General features: G+C 33.0%; 1 protein-coding gene across 1 annotated transcript in view; it reads right to left on the reverse strand.

The window, feature by feature from the left end:
* Window positions 1–3,336: 3,336 nt before the first annotated feature.
* Window positions 3,337–20,701, reverse strand: part of SLCO6A1 (solute carrier organic anion transporter family member 6A1) — a 174,341-nt gene continuing 156,976 nt past the window's right edge. Inside the window, exons 14-17 of the mRNA XM_058544517.1 lie at window positions 12,021–12,085; window positions 9,844–9,981; window positions 4,696–4,853; window positions 3,337–3,509 (exon numbers count right to left, since the gene is read on the reverse strand). Coding sequence (XP_058400500.1) covers window positions 4,711–4,853; window positions 9,844–9,981; window positions 12,021–12,085 — 346 coding nt within the window. The 3' untranslated portion in view covers window positions 3,337–3,509; window positions 4,696–4,710. The remainder of the gene's footprint in view (window positions 3,510–4,695; window positions 4,854–9,843; window positions 9,982–12,020; window positions 12,086–20,701) is intronic.

Consider the following 20,701-nt stretch of genomic DNA (forward strand, 5'->3'; position numbering starts at 1 on the left):
TCATAAAGATGCACACTGAGGTCAGGAGCATAATCTATGAAACAAGTGAGAATTTAAAAAAAGAGATAAAAACTATAAGAAAGTATCAAAGAGAAATTATAGAGCTGAAGAATATAATAATTGAACTGAAAAATTCAGCATCAGACTAAATCCCATTCACAATAGCAACAAAAGCAATAAAACATTTAGGAATAAATTTAACCAAGGTGAAATATCTTTACACAGAAAACTACAAGACATTGATGAAAGAAATTGAAGACACAAATAAATGGAAAGCTTTCTCATGTTCAGGGATTGGAAGAATTAATATTCTTAAGACGTCCATCCTACCCAAAGCCATCTATGGATTCAGAGCAATCCCTATCAAGAGTCCAGTGGCATTTTTTACAGAATGAGAAAAAACAATCCTAAAATTTATATGGAACCACAACAGACCCCGAATAGCCAAAGCAATCCTGAGAACGAAGAACAAAGCATGAGGCATCACACTTCCTGATTTCCCCCTATATTATAAAGCTGTAGTAATCAAAAACAGTATGGTACTGGCATAAAAACAGACACATAGATTAATGGAACAGAACCAAGAGCCTAGAAATAATCCTATGCATATACAGTCAACTAATGTTTGACAAGGGAGCCAAGAATACTCAATGAAGAAAACACAATCTCTTCGATAAACTGTGCTGGGAAAAAGACATATAAAAGAATAAAACTAAACCCCTATCTTACACCACTCACAAAAATTAACTCCAAATGGATTAAAGACTTAAATGTAAGACTGAAAACCACAAAATTCCTAGAAGAAAACATAGGGAAAAAGCTCCTTAACATGAGTCTTGGCAAAGATTTTTGGGATGTGACACCTAAAGCACAAGCAACAAAATACAAAACAAAGAAGTGGGATGACATCAAACTAAAAAGTTTCTGCACAGCAAAAGAAATAATCAACAAAATGAAAAAACAATCTAAGATATGGGAAAAAATATTTGCAAATCACATATCTGATAAAGGGCTAATATCCAAAATATATAAAGAACCCAAACAACTCAATAGCAAAAAAAAAATCCAATTAACAAAGGGCAGAGGATCAGAATAGACATTTTTCCAAAGACATACAGATAGCCAACAAGTACATGAAAAAATTCTCAACATCAGTAATCATTAGGGAAATGCAAATCAAAACCACAATGAGATATCACCTCATGCCTCTTAGAATGGCTATCATCAAAAAGACAGGAGATAACAAATGCTGGGGAGGATGTGCAGAAAAGGAACACTTGTGCACTGTTGGTGGAATTGTAAACTGGCACACTAGGGAAAACAGTATGGAGGTGGCTCAAAAAATTAAAAATAGAATTACCTTCTGATCCAGTAATTCCACTTCTGGGAATATATCCAAAAGAAACAAATATACTATATCAAAGAGATATCCACACCCCTATGTTTATAGCATCATTATTTATAATAGCCAAGACATGGAAATAACCTAAGCGTCCCTTGATGGATAAAAAGTTGTGATATGCACAATGGACTATTAGCCATAAAAAAGAAGGAAATCCTTCCATTTGCAATAACATGGATGGACCTTAAGGGCATTAAGCTAAGTGAAATAAGTCAGGCAGAGAAAGACAAATACTGTGTGAGCTCACATATATGTGGAATCTAAAACAAATAAACAAATAAAAGAACAAAAAAATCTCATAGAAAAAGAGATCGGTTTTGTGGTTACCAGAGGCAGGGGTTGGGGAGTAGGGGAATAGGATGAAGGTGGTCAAGTATACAAACTTCCAGTTATAAGACAAATTAGTACTGGGGATGTAATGTACAACATGATGACTACAGTTAACACTTCTGTACGGTATACTTGAAAGTTAAGGGAGGAGATCCTAAGACTGCTCATCGCAAGGAAAAAAACATTGATTTTCTTTTTTTTTATTGTATCTGTATGAAATGATGGATGTTAACTAAGTTTATTGTGGTAATCACTTCACAATATATGTAAATCAAGTCATTACGCTGCACACCTTCAATTTATGCAATGTTGTATGTCAATTATACCTTAATAAAACAGAAAAAAAATGAGAGTAAACTCTTTGGCCTGAAAAGGCAAATATGCCAATAATAAATCAAAATTTGATACTTTTCTAGACTACATATGGAAGATTAAATGCTAAATTTTCAAACAGGAAACGTTCAATCCAATATAGATAAGAATCCAGAAAAGAAAAAGATTGAGGAACTAGGATTTTCATAGTAATTATTCTAAGACTTTGGAGAAAATGCAGTTTGAAGAGCACAAATAAACTCATCAATTCTAAAACATAAGCATCTCTGCTATAACATTATGTATGCATTCCTTTAAAATGTCCCTTGAGGCAAAATCAAGCACCAGAAATAACTAGGCTCGTAGAGAAAATATCGCAGAGGTAAACCACTCAAAAACCCATGCAACTTTGTAACCAGAGTCCTAACAAAAACTATCACAATGGTAATAAAACTTAGCACTGCTGAATCTCCACTAGTGTTTTCACCCAGGACCACAGTCAATCAGTCCTTTGTAGGTTTAAATGCAGGGTCTCACCTCCCTCCTTTGAGATGTAGCTCCTTGAGGACAAAAATTCTCAATAGACATCAGTTTCATCAAAAATTTAAAATCTGATATTTAGAAGTATCTTTGCAGCTTCTTCACATGCACTTGCAGTTTCACTAGCTACATTAACATTGTAGAAAGCAAAATGAGTCTTGATAGCATCAAATCATTCAAAACTGACTCCAAAGGAAAGTACCTCGGCAGGATTTTTAGCTGTTTTCTCTTACGACTTCATTTATTGCTAAGATTTTTCTCTTTAATAGTGAGAAAGCTTCCCTTGTTTGTTTCAAAAGCTGCTAAATCGGTGTTAACAAATGGAAATTCTGGTTTATACTTAAATTCATTTCTCTATTTACCAATCCTCTGTGAACTGCTTTGTGACATAGAACCATGTGTTCTGTTGTAGCAGAAAGCTATATTCAAATTTGAAGTCTTAACACTACCCCCCAAATTATTATAATTTTTACTATACCTTTGCTGGTTTATTTTCTGGAAAAAAAAATAGAGAGATAATAAGTATGAATACATATACACACATATTACAAGCACCTTCAAAATGGATCCGAATGTTATTGTTTTACATTATTTCCTAGTTGTATAAATTTTCAAATATTTTTAGACAGTAGAATATTAAGAAAGGATATAAGTAACCTAAAATTGTTCAACTTTAATTCTCTAGAAAAATCTATATTGTACACTGATGTTTAAAATCCTATATACATTAAAAATATATGAGAAATGTTTCGCAAGAAGATACTTTATTATGAAAATACAGATCACCATAGATACATTTCCACTACCTAGGTAAACATCATGTGTGATTTTCCTTTTCTGATTGTAGGGCACAGCAACAGATATTGTAGAATCTTTAAAAGAGAAACTCCGTTTTCACACTCTGATCCTCAGACGTTCTACAATCCTGCTGGTTCAAACAGAGAAGAGTGAAGCATTCAAGTAGAGTTTCACAAAAAGACTAGTTTATAGATTTTCATAAATGCATGTTGAAGTTAAGGAAGAAAAATACAGAGTAAGATATGAATCACTGCCTCACATTTCCATCTGCCAGCAGTGACCATGAATAGGGCCACGTCTGCACTGACACACAGGGTCACTGACTCATGTGAATAACAAAGGAGAAATTTTGTCAGTTGTTCCTTCTCCCAAGAGAACAAAGAAACATTGTAGAGAAGTTTTTGTTTTATACCAATCTGATTCTTATTCCAATATTTGGAAAATTGCTATATAATTTGGATGGATGTACAAGGATGTATAAAATAATTATAAGAAAATCTTCCTATAGAAACACATTTAAGCTTAAGAAAAATTCCACAAATGGTTGACACATTTTCTACATTCAAATTTGAATACTTCTCTACAAGAAATAATTATGATTAATCATAAAATTAAATATAAAAGCACAAAAATGGATATCAATTCAGGTATCAGGTAGTTTTTACCAATAAAATTCAAGTCAAAGTAAAAATAGAGCATTATATGATCATATCAAAAGTTATGCCTACTAAAATTAAAGGAGCATGAAAATATGTAGTATTGCAAACTGGCCAATTGACCAGAGAAATTTTCTGAGGAAATCTCTCCATCATCAAATAAAAGATAAATAAAATGTTAATTTTTAAAAGGTTTAAAATAGCCTTCTTTTGGAGAATAAATATGACCTTAATTTAAATTTTTATTATATGAACTGGATTGGCACATCTAATTTTATTTTGAAAAATTATTGACAAACATTCACAGCCCAAATAAAAAGTAACAAGAATAAACTATATGAAACCTGTCAATCTACATAACCAAAGGCCATACATTATTGCAGTCAGAATCAACTTATGCATATTTTCTCACTTCCACTTCATTCTTTTCTTTCCAAGTACTATCTTTCTGTTGAAAGAATTAAATGTGTATCTTATAATATCTTTTAAAAACACAAAACACAGAGACTATATTATTAAATTTGTACTCAAAATATAATAAAATTTACAGGATCATATGAATCACATTCGTTTATTGAACATGTAACTATAACATAATTATTTTAAATTTTATAAATATAATATTTCATTGATGGATTGACAATGTGTAATTCTTACACAATGATGATCCAGTTATAAATCAGTTCTTTCCTTTTTTTTTACTTTTAGATGCTTCACAAGTGTAGGCAGGATGTCACTGTTTTCCTTTGGTAAATATTTGCATAAGCCAAATGCAATAGCAGTGAAGAAGATAGTAAATATTTTGCAAAAAAAGCCTGAATTAAAAAAAAATACAACCATCAGATGAGTCAATGTATTTAGACTAAAAATGTTTGAGGAAAGAATTCTATTTACTAAAAAAAAAGGTAAATATATTTCACCTGTAAAGGTATCAATTTCCCAATTGTAAAATGTAATTAATGTCATAAACTTATATCAACTTACTTATAGGAGATTTTTTACATGTTTACAAAACGTTTTAGATTTCTTAAACATATAGCCGAAGAAAAATGCAAAGTGTGCTATTATTTCACAGAATGTATTAAGTCTAAAACATAAAAATACATTTCTACTTTCAAAACTTAACTATCAATAGGAACTTAAACCTGTTTAAGTCACTTCATGCAGCTTTACTCTTTTTGAAATATTCATCACTTTCCAAATATAAATAGAAATATTTTAGAAAAATTAATTGATTATGTAGGGTTTTTAAAATTCATTTTCATGTTTCAAATTTCAGAAAGTTAATATAAGTGTTATATAAAAGTACTTAAACTTTGGATGAAAACGATCCTGTTAATTAAAGTAAAAAATATTTTACAGAAGCAATATCAATTATCTGACAATATCAATTACAGTGGTTTCAAAAGATAAAATAGGAAACATTAATGAGTCCATGTCATTTATAATCACACAATATTTCATGTATTTATTTATAACAACCAAATACTATAAACAACCCAAATATACCTTAACAAGAGAATGGATAAACTGCAGTATATTCACAAAATGAAATAGCATTCAGAAATTTTTAAAAAGCACAAACTATTGCTATTGAACAACATGGATGAATCTCCCAAAAGCATAATACTAAGCAAGACAGACAAAAACAAACAAAAAAACAAACAAAAAAACACCAGTATACACAGTATTCCACTTGCATAAATTTCTAGAACAGGCAAAACCAACATACTGTAATAGAAATCTGAAAGGGGTTTATCTGTGGAAGAGGGAAATTGACTGGAAAGGGGCACAGGAAAAATTTCTATAGCTTGTTTTGGGTGCTGGTTCCACAGGTGCACTCAGTTATCAAAAGCCATCAAACTGGACACCTAAGATCTATGCTAATTGAATGTTAATTATATATCTCTCTCTCTTTTTTTAAAAGTACGACTTGAAACTTTTTTCCCAAACTAAATACAGTGTGATCAGCATCTGGATCAAGAACAAAACATTACCAACGTCCCAAAAGCCCCCCTCATGTTTGCTCAAAGTCACTAACCCAAAAGGGTTAGTTTTGTTTGTTTTTGAAGTATATTTATAGAAGGTCAAAATTATGTAAGTGGAATCATACAGTGCATACTCATTTGTGTCCAATTTCTTTCTTTCGACATTATGTTTCTGTGATTCATCCATATGTTATGTAGTTGTATACCTTTCCTTCTCATTGTTGTATAGTATTCCATTGTTGATTTTATCACAATTTATTTATCCATTCCATTGTTTATTGGCTATTTGATTATCTACTTTTGGGAAGAGTTCTTTCAAGTCTATTACCAATTTCCTATTAAGTTATCTATCCTTTGCCTATTATTGATTTGTGGGAGTTATTTATATATTTTGGACATTAGTTCTTTTTCACCTTTTTCACTATCTTCTACACTGTGGTTATCTTTCCAATCTCTCATTATTTCTTTTGATGATCAGAATTTATTAGCTTTAATATAGTCTGATTTTTCTTTTATATTTAGTGCTTTTTGTGTCCTGTTTATGCAATCTCTTCCTACTCCAAGGTCATAAAGATATTCTCCTATTTTTCTCAAAAGGTTTTATCTTTCGCATTTAGATCTGTAATGCATCTAGAATTGATTTTTGTATATGATGTGAGGTGGGAATCAAGATACATTTTTTTAAATATGCATATATAAAATGACTCATTACCCTTTATTTAAAAGACCATCTTTTTACAATTGCAGTATCTCCTTCCTTTGTCATAAATCAGTTGACTGTACGTGTGTGAACTTGTTTCTGGATTCTCTGTTCCGTTGGTCAGTGTGATGACACTTGCACCAATACCCTACTGTATTAGTTATTATAGCTTGATAATCGATTTTGGTATCTCGTAGCATATATCTTTCAATTTTTTTTCTTCTTCAAGATTCTCTTAATAATTCTTGAACCTTTGACTTTCCATATGAATTCAATTCTCTTGTCAATTTAAAAAATAAAATACCTTCTGGGATTTTGTTTGTGATCACATTGATACTACAGCTTAATTTAGAAGTGGCATTTGAAAATCTTCCTATCTATAAACATGATACATTTTTTCATTTATTTAGGTTCTAATCTCTCTCAAATAAATTTTGTAGTTGTCAATGTAGAGGTTTTATACAACTTTTAATAGATTTTTTCTTGATACTTGGGTTTTTGATGTTATTGTATTTATTATATTATTTTTATGTTTGGTTGTGTCTAGTATATAGAAACACAATTGATTTTTGTATACTGATTGTATATTAAGCAACTTTACTAAATTCACTTAATTTCAATATATTGTATTTCTTGATATGGATGCTAATTCCAGGTGTGTTCACTTTATAAAAATGTGTTGAGCTATTCATTTATAATATATGCTCTTTACTCAATTAATATATATATAATGTTATATTTCAATAAAAATTCTACAAAAAAAGCAAACCTGAGAAAGTGGTAAACATGAAAAGTTAAAATACAAAATGTTTGCAAGAGACTTAATCATTCTCTCTACTGCAAATAAAGTAGAGCTGATGGAATCCTTCATTTGAGGTAAAAGGCACTTAATAAATCATCCCAATGAAAACAAGATTTGAGAAATATCGGAAGAATTTCCTTGCTACCAAAGAGACCTGATGGATTTATATAATAAATTTTTACTAACTTTTTTGAATGACAAAACTTTTGAGATTCTGATGAATGCCACAGATTTCTCCAGAGAGGTAAAAAAAAAAAATGGACGTACAAATGTACAAACAGAATTTTAGGATTTTAAAAATATACTAAAGTTCAACGTGGCCTGCTAGGGTTCATGGATCCCTGTTGAATAAGCCTTGCTCTTGAGTAGTGATGTGCATAGAACTTTCTGCAACAATGGCAGTGTTCTACATTTGCACTGTCCAATAGAGTTGTCAAATGTGACCGCTAAGCACGTGAAATTTGACTATTGTTAATAAGGAACTGAATTTTTAATTGCATTTAATTAAATTTAAATTTAAACTGCCACATGTAGTTAATGTCTACCATATGGGACAGGACGGCTTGAGAGTCTCTCGTACAGTTGTCTTCAAAGTTTACCATGGTTAAAATCACCTGAGGTGCTTTATTAAAAATACTGCAATAAACAAAAAATTTAAAAAAATAAAACACATGTCTACCACTAATCCCTGGTATTCTAATTCAGGGCCTCAGAACTTATATTTTTAGCAAGGATTGCAAGTGATTCTGATTCAAATGACTCATGGAATATAGTTCAAAATGTACTAGTTGACACTAAATTGCCACAAACGTGTATTCCTATTGCAGTTTCCTGTGTTTGCCCTTTCTGCTGTAATTCCTTATGTTCTTTATTATTATCTCCTTAGCAGGATCTCTGGTAGTTCATCAACTTTCTCATTTATGTGCTGTGTTTAAAAATAGTTAAGCATGTTACAGTTATATCTAAAACAAAAATTAAAAGGCTCAGCAGTGTTTTAAGCGGACTTCCTTAAGAACAATGCCTTGTTTTGTTGAATTATCTCTGAGAAATTAATTTGACTTCTTAAATGTCATTTTACTTTAATTTTTTTGTTGTTGTTCTTTTTTTTTTTTTTTCCCGAGGAAGATCATGAGCTAACATCCATGCTAATCCTCCTCTTTTTTTGCTGAGGAAGACGGCTCTGAGCTACCATCTAGTGCCAGTCCTCCTCCTTTTTTTCCCCAAAGCCCCAGCAGATAGTTGTACGTCATAGTTGCAGATCCTTCTAGTTGCTGTATGTGGGACGCGGCCTCAGCATGGCCAGAGAAGCAGTGCGTCGGTGCATGCCCAGGATCCGAACCCGGGCCGCCAGTAGCTGAGCACGCACACTTAACCGCTAAGCCACGGGGCCGGCCCGACTTTAACTTTTTTTAATTTTACTTTACTCAGTGTTCAGTGTTGACTAAGCTTGCTGGATAACTGATTTCTGAATTAGAAAGGCATTAGAAGGCATTGCTGTATACTGTTTATCAAATAGGTATTTGTTACTGTTAAATATTAGAGTCTATCATTAAATGGTTCTTTGAATTACTGAACACACTCAGTAAAATTACAAAACATATAAACACTTTTAAACATTTATCACAGTGATAGTATCTACACAATAAAATCATTGAATGTTAGTGCTGATTAAGACTTCAGAAATTATGTAGTCCAACATCCTCATTTTACAGATGAATAAATTGAGATCTAGGAAGATCTAGGGAACTTTCCAAAGTAATACAAAACATATCTAGGCTTTCCCAATGTTTTGACCATAGGTTATACCACCATAGCATTCCAATTCCATGTATCTCTTATTTATTCAACAAATACTGAATGCTCTCTATGTGCCCAGCACTATTATATCATTGAGCAAAAGACAATTGAAATCTACATTTAAGTTGCGGTAAGAGTATCCTGATGCTCTTTAGTGGTGTACAATTTTTTTTTAAGTTATCCCATTTTTACTTTGGAAATGGAAAGGGTCACAAGGCCAAGCAAGTTGGTTGCATATGCACACAGGCAAAATTACTTCCCAAATTGAAATTCTGCTAATTATCACCCTTTATTCAGGAATAGCATAAAACAATTGTGTATTTAATGCAGTGTCTCAAATATTTACATAAATTCTATAGTACTTTAGTTTCTAAAATATTTTCTATACAATAATATAAGGCTTCTTTAATCATCAATTATGCATTTATTCAGTTTATTATCGCTGTACCTTACTATAAACAAGCATAAGTCTTTAAAACAATTTTACTCTCTACACTTCTTCAATAGATATCACTTACATACTCCAACCAATAGGTAGGCCATTTTTGTCTTGTTATAGATCCAACAACTTCCTAAGTTTCCACAGCGTCCAGCATCCCGAAAGATACACGAACTTTCTCCTACAATTTTAAAAACTACTGGTCCAGGTATAGTCCCTATGAAAAAGGCAATGATTGTAAATTCTCCATGAAAACACTATAGGGTGAGATCAGAATGATTTTTATCCTCAAATTAAACATATACATATATATTTAATCATCATCATTGTAAACATATCATTTAAAATTATCTAAGAATTTACTTATAGGTAGGATTATTAATAACTGAAAACAATGATTTTGTGTCTTTGAAAAATCCTTATCCCTGTAGGTATAAAAAAATTAGTAGATTTGCATCTTTTTAGAATGGTGTGCATGTTGTTATTTAGTTGACATCTCAAAATTTGTTTATTTTTGAGTGAAAAGTTTAGGAAAAAGTGTTTAAAACAGAGAAACTAAATATTGATTTTATGAACTCAGTATACCTTCAAAGATTTCAAATTGGGAAATTCTCAACCATTGAAAAATTAGTTTCGTAATACAATGTGTATCTATTATTTATCAAGATATTGGAAGAAACAACTGAAAACGCAAATGCTTTGCTACGTTTGTTGCAGCCCTAGATTCAGATGACCTCATATCCAGAAGAACAGCTGTGTGCTACACGAGGGAAATTTCCTTACACTCTCAGAGATAACATCTCCTCAGCAACAATGTCACTTTCAGCTAAAAGTGAATGAACAGTCCTTTAAAAAAAAAAAGCCACCTCAAAGACATTAGATCCAAGTTCTCAGAACTGACATGTCTAATGAACAACCATCTTCCTGGAGACACTTTCCTATGCCTCACGACTCTTGATTCCTGCCATAGACCACTATCTATCACCAGATTTCCCAGTCTCACTGTTTATAGTTGCTCAAGGTGAAAAACCTAAGCCTACTACTCATTTTCTCTATTTCTCTATTTCCCACCATATTTTTACAACCCGTGATAAATCTTTCTAACACTAACTCCAAACATATCTTGGATATGTTGATTTCTCCCTGTCTCCACTACGATCCCCACAATCCAATTTAATATAACTCTGACTCAGACTTCGGCAAAAGCCTCCCTTTTCTTTTCCTCCACATTTATCTTCTATAAGTATTTCCCTCTCCAGCAGTAGAGTTATCTTTTAAATGTAAATCAGATAATATCCATCCTCTGCTTAAAATTCTCTGATGGCAAAACTCTGCAAGACCCAGAGACAGCTTATGTCTAAAATATCGTCTTATTCCACCGTCACCTATTCAAACATGCATCAGCCTCACTGGCTTCCTTTCCAATGCAGGAAACTGTGCTCTTGCTGTTTCTTATGCTTCCTCTTCCATTACAAGTCTGCCTTTATCTCGTGGATCATTGTCCCTCACGAAAATATGCTCTCATTTTCCCAATTAAAAAGGCATTTTTAACCTCGCAAATTGATCCAGCTATAAAATGATGTCCCTGATCCCCATCAGAGCCACACTTAGATTGTTCTACATTCTTAACTCCATTTATCGTATGTCTTTCATTCTTCAATCCAGTCCAATCTTGTTTCCTTACTCTATCCATATTTTTAATCAACTTCTTGAATCAGAGGACCTAATATAGTCATAATGTGGATTTGAAAGCTAGTTTTTGCTATTTTAAGAAAACCTGAAGTACAGAGTGCATTACTCTCAGCAAAATCAATTTGTTCGTTGGACATAAATTCTTAAAAACATCATATTCAGTATCTTTGGTGATGAAAATGTTTAAAAGCACTAGTCTATGTTAGCGACTTCCCAAACATGCAAGCGATGTATAGTTGCTGTGCTTATGTAAGTGTTTTGTTTCAGCTTACCAAACCACTTATATGAGCTTGATGAATATACTTCTGATCAAATAGATTCTCTTCTAATCGAATATAATATTAACGCATATTTTATACGACAGTTAGAATGGACTTTACATTAGGTATTGTCTTTTTACATTAAGTAGTATCTCCTAAATTCTGCGAAGCAGCTCCACCATTCACTTGTTTTGTGTCAGTTTACCATTATTATTTATTTGAAATTCTACATATACTTGTAGACACACACACATATCAAAAAAGAAAGAATTCAGTGAAACAAAAAATTGCCAAAAGTCCATACCTAATATTCTCAAAATCACATAGGTCATACCCAAGGCCACAAAACGTTGTTTGTCAGATACAGTCCTGCAAGCAAACAGCAATGATATCATTAAAACATCATTATTAGCTACAGAGAATATTTGCTAGGTTCAAGGTTAAATTGTTTTTCTTGTGCATTAATTAGACTAAGAATCTTTAGCCAGTTGACACAGTTCAACTTGGTTGAATTAAAGAACTGCAACTTCTCCCATTTCTCCATATCCTGCCCCTTGCCAACCGATTCCAAAGCTGCTTGCTCTTCACAAGGAGCAAGCATTTATGGCCCACACTCTCTGCCCTAGCCTCCTTTTCCTTTGCTGGAAAAAACTTAGCACTAGCTTTCACACTTGTCTTCCTTCATTCTGTGGTACATGCCCATTGTTTTAGATTTCTTCTTTTTGCCCCTGTGAGATCCACTCTCTACCTTTCTCTACCTTGCTCTCTGCCCTGGCAGGCTAACCTAAATGCACTACATCAATAGGCTCTCTTGCCTTCTGGCATCTGATTGGGTTCTGCAATGGGGCGCTCTGCAGTGAGGAAGAAAAGTGAGGTCAAAATCTTCACTCCCAGGCTCCCTCCCTGCAGAGTTAAGTCAGGCTGACTGGGTCCCCAGGCAAAGCTGTCCCCTCTCAGGTCTCTCTCCTTCCTACCCCTGTTTCCCTTTGGGCCTGGGGTGGTAACAGACCAGAGGCACTGTGCTATACCTTGGGATTCCTATACTCTGCCCACACTTTAAATAGCCACATTATTCAACCTTACTTGAACTGTCCTAATTTGAGGGTCTGCCAGAACTCCTCCTGTTACTCTCACTATCGAAAAGCTAAAATAAACAAAAAATAACTTTCCTAAATATAAAGAAGGAAGATCTCTGTATTGCCTATTAGTCAAACCAAGTATTTGTTTGAAAAAGAAAAATAACGCATTACATCACATAGTAGTAGTCTGGAAAATAAATTGAAAATGCGGTAAAAAATAACCTTTGAACATTTTAGGAAGTAAAAATGTAAGAGCTACGTTTTGAATGGACATTTTAAATAAACTCTATGTTTATCTTTTGTTTCTTTGTTCTAGAACTTGAACAATAAAATAGTATGACCGATATTTCCATCCAAAATGACTCAATTTATTAAAATGTAGCATACGTATAATATTTTGTGACAATTTTGCAAAAAGTGAGACAATTCCAGCCATATCAACCTGCTAAAAATATATATTCCTTCCTCAAATGTTTACTACTAGGGAAATGAAAACAAATTAACCAATTCTCAAATGATAATTAAATTTTTAAATAAAAAATAATTTACACTTTTATTATGAGCAGATTTATTAAAGGTAAAAGAAGTAAAATGTCACATTATAGAACCACACTTTAGTATAAAGTTTTTGGTAGAAAGTGGAAATGTTCATATGCCTAACTATACTGGAGTGTTCTGCTTCATTCAGCAAAGTAGTTTTCTTATATGTAATATGATACTGGTGCTCTCGGAGGCATATATAGAGTTGACCATAACTCATAAGTATAATCATTAAGAAGTATCTATGTATCTTCAGCTTGATTATAACCGTCTTTCTAACTGATTTACAAAACAAGATTAAAAGATCAATGATTCCTAGGATTTTCTAAAATAGGTTAAATGGACAGCCCAAAAGTAAATAATAAATATGTATTGAAAAACAAATTTTTAATGAAAAACTACTATGTTTTAACACTGCTTTTTTGTATTTTGTCTAACAAGTGAGGCTATGATAGGATGATTCAAGAATTTCATGGAGTAAACAAAAAATTTATTAGTACTCTTTCAAAATGTGAAAGGCAGCCTCCACTATCTCTTACGACTTCTAAACTTATATATTCAGTCCATAATTCTGTCTTTCTTATGAGACATCAGTTCTAGATTTAAGTTCCTGTCTTGCACAAAAGTTGCTCTTCCCCTGGTGCTCCCTATCACAAGAAGAGGAACCACCATCCATGCAGTTTTCAAGCCCCAAACCTGGAAAGAGGCATCCTCGATACCATCCTTTTCCATATTCACCACAGACAATCAATAATCAAATACTATGATTTTTAATAACACATTTTTTCCTTATCTCTTTCTCTGATTGTCTTCACCTCTAATTCCACTGGCCTATTCCTAACCTATATCTTCTGCCTGAAAAAAAATGAAATGACTTCCTGATTTATCTCCCAACCACCATCATTATCCTTCCAACCCACTCTCTATACAAGAGCCAAAGCGAATATTTTTCTGCTGAGGAAGATTCGTCTTGCACTAACATCCACTACCAATCTTCCTGTTTTTGTACATGAGCCGCTGCCTCAGCATGGCCACTGAAAGAACAGTGGTGTAGGTTTGTGCATGGGAACCGAACCCAGGCTGCCGAAGCAGAGTGTGCCAAACTTAACCACTAGGCCACTAGGGCTGGCCCCAAAGCGAATTTTTAGAATGAAATTCTGATTATGTCACTGCCCCACTAGGATCCTTCAGTGGCTTCCCATTGTTTTTAGGATAAAATCTAGAATCGCAAAAAAATTTACAAGTGTCAGTCTGCTCTCATCAGTCTCACCACATGCCACCTCACAGCATTAGCCTTCATCATCACCCTCCTTGTTCACGACCTTCTATAATACGACACTCTTGTAAAGCCACTTCTCTCACTAGGAATCTTGGCATATGTTGTTCCCACCGTGTGAAATACTCATTCCCCCTCCTTTGGAGCTCAGCTTAAATGTCATTTTCTCAGGGATACCCTCTCTGAATCCCCTGACCAAGTTAGATTGTACTATAATTTTCTCATTGCATTTTTCTACATTTTCTGCGTAGTATGTTTTAATATTACAATTAAATATTTATTAATGAAACTACATTCATTTGCTGTCTGTCTTGCCACCCTCAAATATCCATCAGGGCAGCTTTTGTTTCTCTTTTATTTCACTTTTTTTCCTTAAGGTGTTCATCTACCTTCTTGTTTGAATCCATGGTGACTATCACAGATGAGAAGATATAAGCATATTAAAATAATGAAGGATGGAAGGGAAAGAATTGAAGAACTAGCTTTTCTTAACAAGCACCTTGATGGAGAAACACAGACAAATCATGATACTTTTCTGTTTAGACTTAAGCCTCACATGCCTTCAGATTTCAGCAAATTTCTCCAAAGGAAAAAGAATTTTGTCTTTCTTGGCTTCATGTGATTACCAAAAACTCTGCCAGTTCACTTGTCCCCCATTAGTGACCCTCCCCCTGGACCTCATCCAGACTGTCAGCATTGAGCCCTTGTCAAGAATTGACAAGGGCCTCAGAGACAGCTTTAGATCCCCAATTTGCCTCTACAAGCTTCTGCTGTCTCTGGAATTTTAATCCCTCTAGTCCTCTGCCACTTTGTGCCTTTAAATATATGATTTTTATCATTTAACCCACCTTCTCTGGTTATCCTCTGTAGGAGCATCGGTATGCTGCGAACTACTCCATCCTACCCCACTTCCATGACGTTAATTATCACTTATTTGATAATGATTTCACAATTTCTGTCTCTGACTTTTATTGTACTTTTTAAAAAACTCAACTTTATTGAATTCGTAGTATAACTACATGCTTTGGAAAGCAAAACAATATAAAGAGAACACACTGGAGAGACTTGGTTGCTTAAAGCCCTGCCCTCATCTACCCCCATTTCTACTCCACCCCCTGAGGTTACCATTTTAATTACTTTTTTGTTTATACCTCCAGTGTTTCCTTATGCAATTACAAATAACTATAAATGCATAGATCTATATTCCCTTCTTCTTCACAGGAAGTAGCATACTATATTCACTGTTCTGCACCTGATGTTTTCATTAGCAATACATCTTTAAGGTCCTTTCCTATATGAACATAGACCTCCTCCCTAGTCATTTTTTTAGTTACATTACATTGCATTGTGCAGAAATGTAATCATTTATTCAACCAGTCTGTTGCTCCTTTACGCTTAGTTTTTATCCCAGTGTTTTTTGTTATATATATATTATATTTACTATACATATATTGCAAATATAATGTGTATGTACATAATATAGATGACCTTACAGGTGTAAAGATATCTGTTTGCAGGATATCTGCAATAAGGATTTCAAGCAGCACAAGTGCTGGGATAAAGGGTAAACATATCTGCAATTTTTTTAGGTACTACAGATACCATTTCATAGGAGTTGTACCATTTTGTGCTCTTTCAAGCACCTTATGAAAGTATCTGGTTCTACACAGCCACATAAATAGATTCTATTATCAAAGTTTTATCCCAGTCAACTGAATATGTAAGAAATATTATCACATTAAAATTTTAATTTCTATGTTTCTCATTATGGGTGTATTTGTATTTTGAACATCCTTTCATATTTGTATTTGTATTTTGTTTTCTTTGACGCTTTTGCACTTTTCTATTGGGTTGTTAATCTTAAAACAGCTTTACTTATTAGAGGGATTAATCTTTTTATAGAATATGAGTTGCATATATTCATTGTTGCTTGACTTTTGCTTTGCTTATTATTTTTAATTTTATGGACTAAAATTTATTAGTCTTTCCCTCATGACTTCTAGATTTTGAGTCATAGCTAGAAATACCTTCCTGTTTTACAGATAATAATGAAATTAGCCAATGTTTTTTCTAGCACTTGCATTGTTTATTTTTGTACCTTTAAATCTTTGTTCCATTTGAGTTTTTTCTGGTGTATCATGAGCTCCAGATATATTTTTTCCCCCAAATCTACCCCATTATACCCAAACCCCTTTCTAAAAAGTCCATCTTTGATGCAGTTATTTTTCACTTTCATTATATATTAAATTCCCATATGAGTTGAGATCTATTTCTAACTTACTGTTAGTCTATTCACAAGTCAATACTGTATTGCTCAAATTATTGAGATTTCTGGTTCATCTTAGCTTATGAGGCTAAGCCTCCATTATTGTGCTTTTGTTTCAGATTCCCAAGATACTCTTGCCGTTATTTTTTCCATAAGAACTTTAGAGTCAGGTTTTATAGTTCAATAATCCTACTGGTATTTTCATTATCACCTTAAAATTATCAATTAACTTAAGAAGAACTCATATATTGGTGGTGTTATGTCTTCCTATCCAATAATCTGGGATATATCTTTCCAAAATTTTCAAGTTAGTCTGCTTTTGTGACATTCGGGGGTGTCTGTATATATGTGTGTGTTTCATTTTGGTTTTCACTTTTTATTTTGAAATTATTATTTATTTTGAAACTCACAGGTAGTTGTAAAAAGAGTACAAAGCATCCTATGTACCATCACCCAGCATTGCCCAAAGATGAAACCTTCTATAACTGTGATGCAATATTAAAACCAGGAAACGGACATTGGCTCATTACTGTTAACCAGACTACAGACCTTAATCTGTTTTCATTTTTCAGTTAATATAGGTTAAAAAATGTTTTAAACTAAATTTATTTGTTTTTGTGTGTGTGACTACGTGTATACTATTTATTATATCCCGCTGCTGCACTGAATTCTTGTCTAAATGTATTGTCTATTATTTCCAATACAATGTAAAAAGAACTGGTAATATTACTCTTGGAAGTGTTAATGAAACTGGGAAGACAGACAATGGAGTTTAAATCTCACCAAGAATGAAGTATCCTGCATTTAACATACCTTTCTTTCAATCAGGACCTCTTGAAAGATTATACCCTGGGATAAAGGCAATCTGGAAATTGATAAGGTCTTTTAAAGACTTAAACCCATCCTCAAATCAGCTAAATTCCTGTTTGGATTACAGGGAACTGTCCCTATACTAGCTGCCTGAATAAAGCTATTGTAAAAGTTTTTTGGAGTTATTAATGTCCAGAGCCTCTATTGTTTTTGGTACACAAAATCCCACATGATTAAAAATAATTACAAATTCTTCCTTTGCAGCCCTCAGAAGGAACCAACCCTGGCAACTCCTTGATCTCAGATTTCTACTCTCCAAAACTGTGAGAAAATAAATTTTTGTTGTTTAAGCCATCTAGCTTGTGGTACCTTTTTACAGCAGCATCGCAAACTAATACACTTACCATCCTAATAGATAACAGGAAAAGATGACAAGCCTGTCTGTCTTTTAAAGCCATAAGACATTTTAAAAATTCCATGCAGCATAAATACTAACAAAACCACATTAAGGAACGTGATAGTAAAATTGCTGACAGCCAAAGATGAGGAGAAAATGTTAAAAGCATCTAGAGAGAAAGGCACGTTACATTCAAAGGAACGGCAATAAAATGTTCTCAGAGAAGTCAGGAAGCCAGTTAAATATTTCTTTTTAAAGGAGTGAAAGAAAATAACCACCAACTTGGAATTCCATAAACAGCCAAAATATAATTTTATAATAAAGGTGGATTAAAGACATTTTTAAACAAAAAAAATTGAACAGAATTTATTTTCAGCAGACCCACAGTAAAAGAAATTTTTCTGGAAGAAGGAAATGATCCCTGAGGAAGGCACAGAAATGCAGGAAAAAAAATGAAGAGATTCTGATAATATGGTATTAAATATACAGTGAATAAAATTACATCCTTTAGGATTTAAAATTCATGTAGCATCAAAATACATGACAACAAAAACAAAAGGTTGGAAGAGACTTGATGGAGTTAAAGTATTCTTACATCCTTGTATTATCCAGGAAGTGGCAAAAGTACTAATTTACATCTAACTTGAATGAGTCATATATACTCTTGTAATGTCTTAGGTGACTACTTCAAGAAGAATAAAATAATACATTACTAGCAAAATAATAGAAGCAAAATAACAAAAACTAAAAATGACTTGATCAATTCAAAAGTAGTAACGAAAGGAACTAAAAGAAGTAACAGAAAAAATTTTAAAACAAACACTAAGATGATAGATGAAAACCCAAACATATTAGGAATTATTTTTAATTTAATAGTCTAGCTACTCCAATTAAAAAACTAAATTGTTAGACTGGATTTTTTTAAAAAGTCACCTGTATGCTGATATTAGATATACCCTAAATATGTATAGTCAGAGAAAGATTGAAAGTAAAAGGATGGAAAAGTATATATTATACAAATGCTAATAAAAATATAGCTGATGAAGCAATATTAAAATCAGAAAAAGTAACTCTAAGACAAAAAGTTATAAGAGATAAAGAGGAATGTTTCATACGGATAAAGGGATCAATAAAGCAGGAAGTTGTAGCAATTCTAAATTTGTTTTCAACTAATAAAGCCTCAAAATATATACAGCAAAAATGATAGAAATAAAACAATAGACAAATCCAGCATAATAAACAAAGATTTTAAACCGTTTGCAAATCTAAAGAAATTTTCAAGGAAAGAAACCATAAAAATGTGTTGTCTGAACACAGTGGACTCAATCTAAACATAAATTAAAATATAACAAGAAAATTTCCAAATGTTTAGAAATTAAACTATACACTTCTAAGTAACACATCATTCAAATTAAAAAAATACCTTGAAAGGCATATTTAAATTGAAAGAATGAGAAAAAATATATATCAAGACTTTTGGGATGCAGCTAAATTCATACTCAGGTAGAAAAGGTATATATCAATGTAGGATATATGTAAATAAAATAAAAATATTATAAACATAAAAGTAAAATGATGGAAATTATAAAGATAAAGCAAAAGATTTACTAGTCCCATACACACACACACACACACACACACACACACAGACATTCAATTTTTAATTCAAAACCTTCTCACAAAGAAATTTCCAGGCCTAAGTGACATCACAAGTGATTTCTTCCAAGGATTTAATTTAAAAAATAATACCACCACCCAATGGCCCAGTGGTTAAAGTTCGGCGTGCTCCGCTTTGGAGGCCCGGGTTTGGTGCCTGGGTGTGGAACCACACCATCCGTCTGTCAGTGCCCATGCTGTGGCAGTGGCTCACATAAAAAAAGAGGAGGATTGGCAACAGATATTAGCTCAGGGTGAATCTTCCTCAGCAAAAAAAAAATAAACAAAAATAATAATAATACCACATGTTCATAAAATAGTCAAGCTATTAGGAAAAGAGGAAATACTCCTCAACTCATTTTATGAGGCCAGAATAACACTGATGCCAAAACCTAACAAGCACATTAATAAGAAGGGAAAATTATAAAGCAACCTTATTCATGAACGCAGATGAAAAATTCTAAACAAAATATCAGCAGAATGAATAAAGCTACTCACAAATCCAATTTAGTCCTAGAATAAAGTAGAAGTATCAGATTGTGATTATCTCAATGGATGCATCAAATGTATTTGATAAATTTCAAAGTCCATTAATTAAAAAAGTTTCAGTGGGGCCAGCCCGGTGGCGCAAGTGGTTAAGTGTGCAGGCTCCACTGTGGCAGCCCCAGATTCACCGGTTCAGATCCCCAGCATGCACCCACGCACCACTTGTCAAGCCATGCTGTGGCGGCATCCCATATAAAGTGGAGGAAGATGGGCACGGAGGTTAGCCCAGGGCCAGTCTTCCTCAGCCAAAAAAAAAAAGAGGAGGATTGGCAGATGTTAGCACAGGGCTGATCTTACTCACAAAAAAATAAATAAATAAATAAATAAATAAATAAAGTTTTAGTGAACTAAGAATGGAAACAAACTGGCTTATTCTGAAAGATGGTATCAATACCACACTTAACGGTGAAATTTG

Source organism: Diceros bicornis, chromosome 1 (assembly GCF_020826845.1).
Source record: "Diceros bicornis minor isolate mBicDic1 chromosome 1, mDicBic1.mat.cur, whole genome shotgun sequence".
Lineage (NCBI taxonomy): Eukaryota > Metazoa > Chordata > Mammalia > Perissodactyla > Rhinocerotidae > Diceros > Diceros bicornis.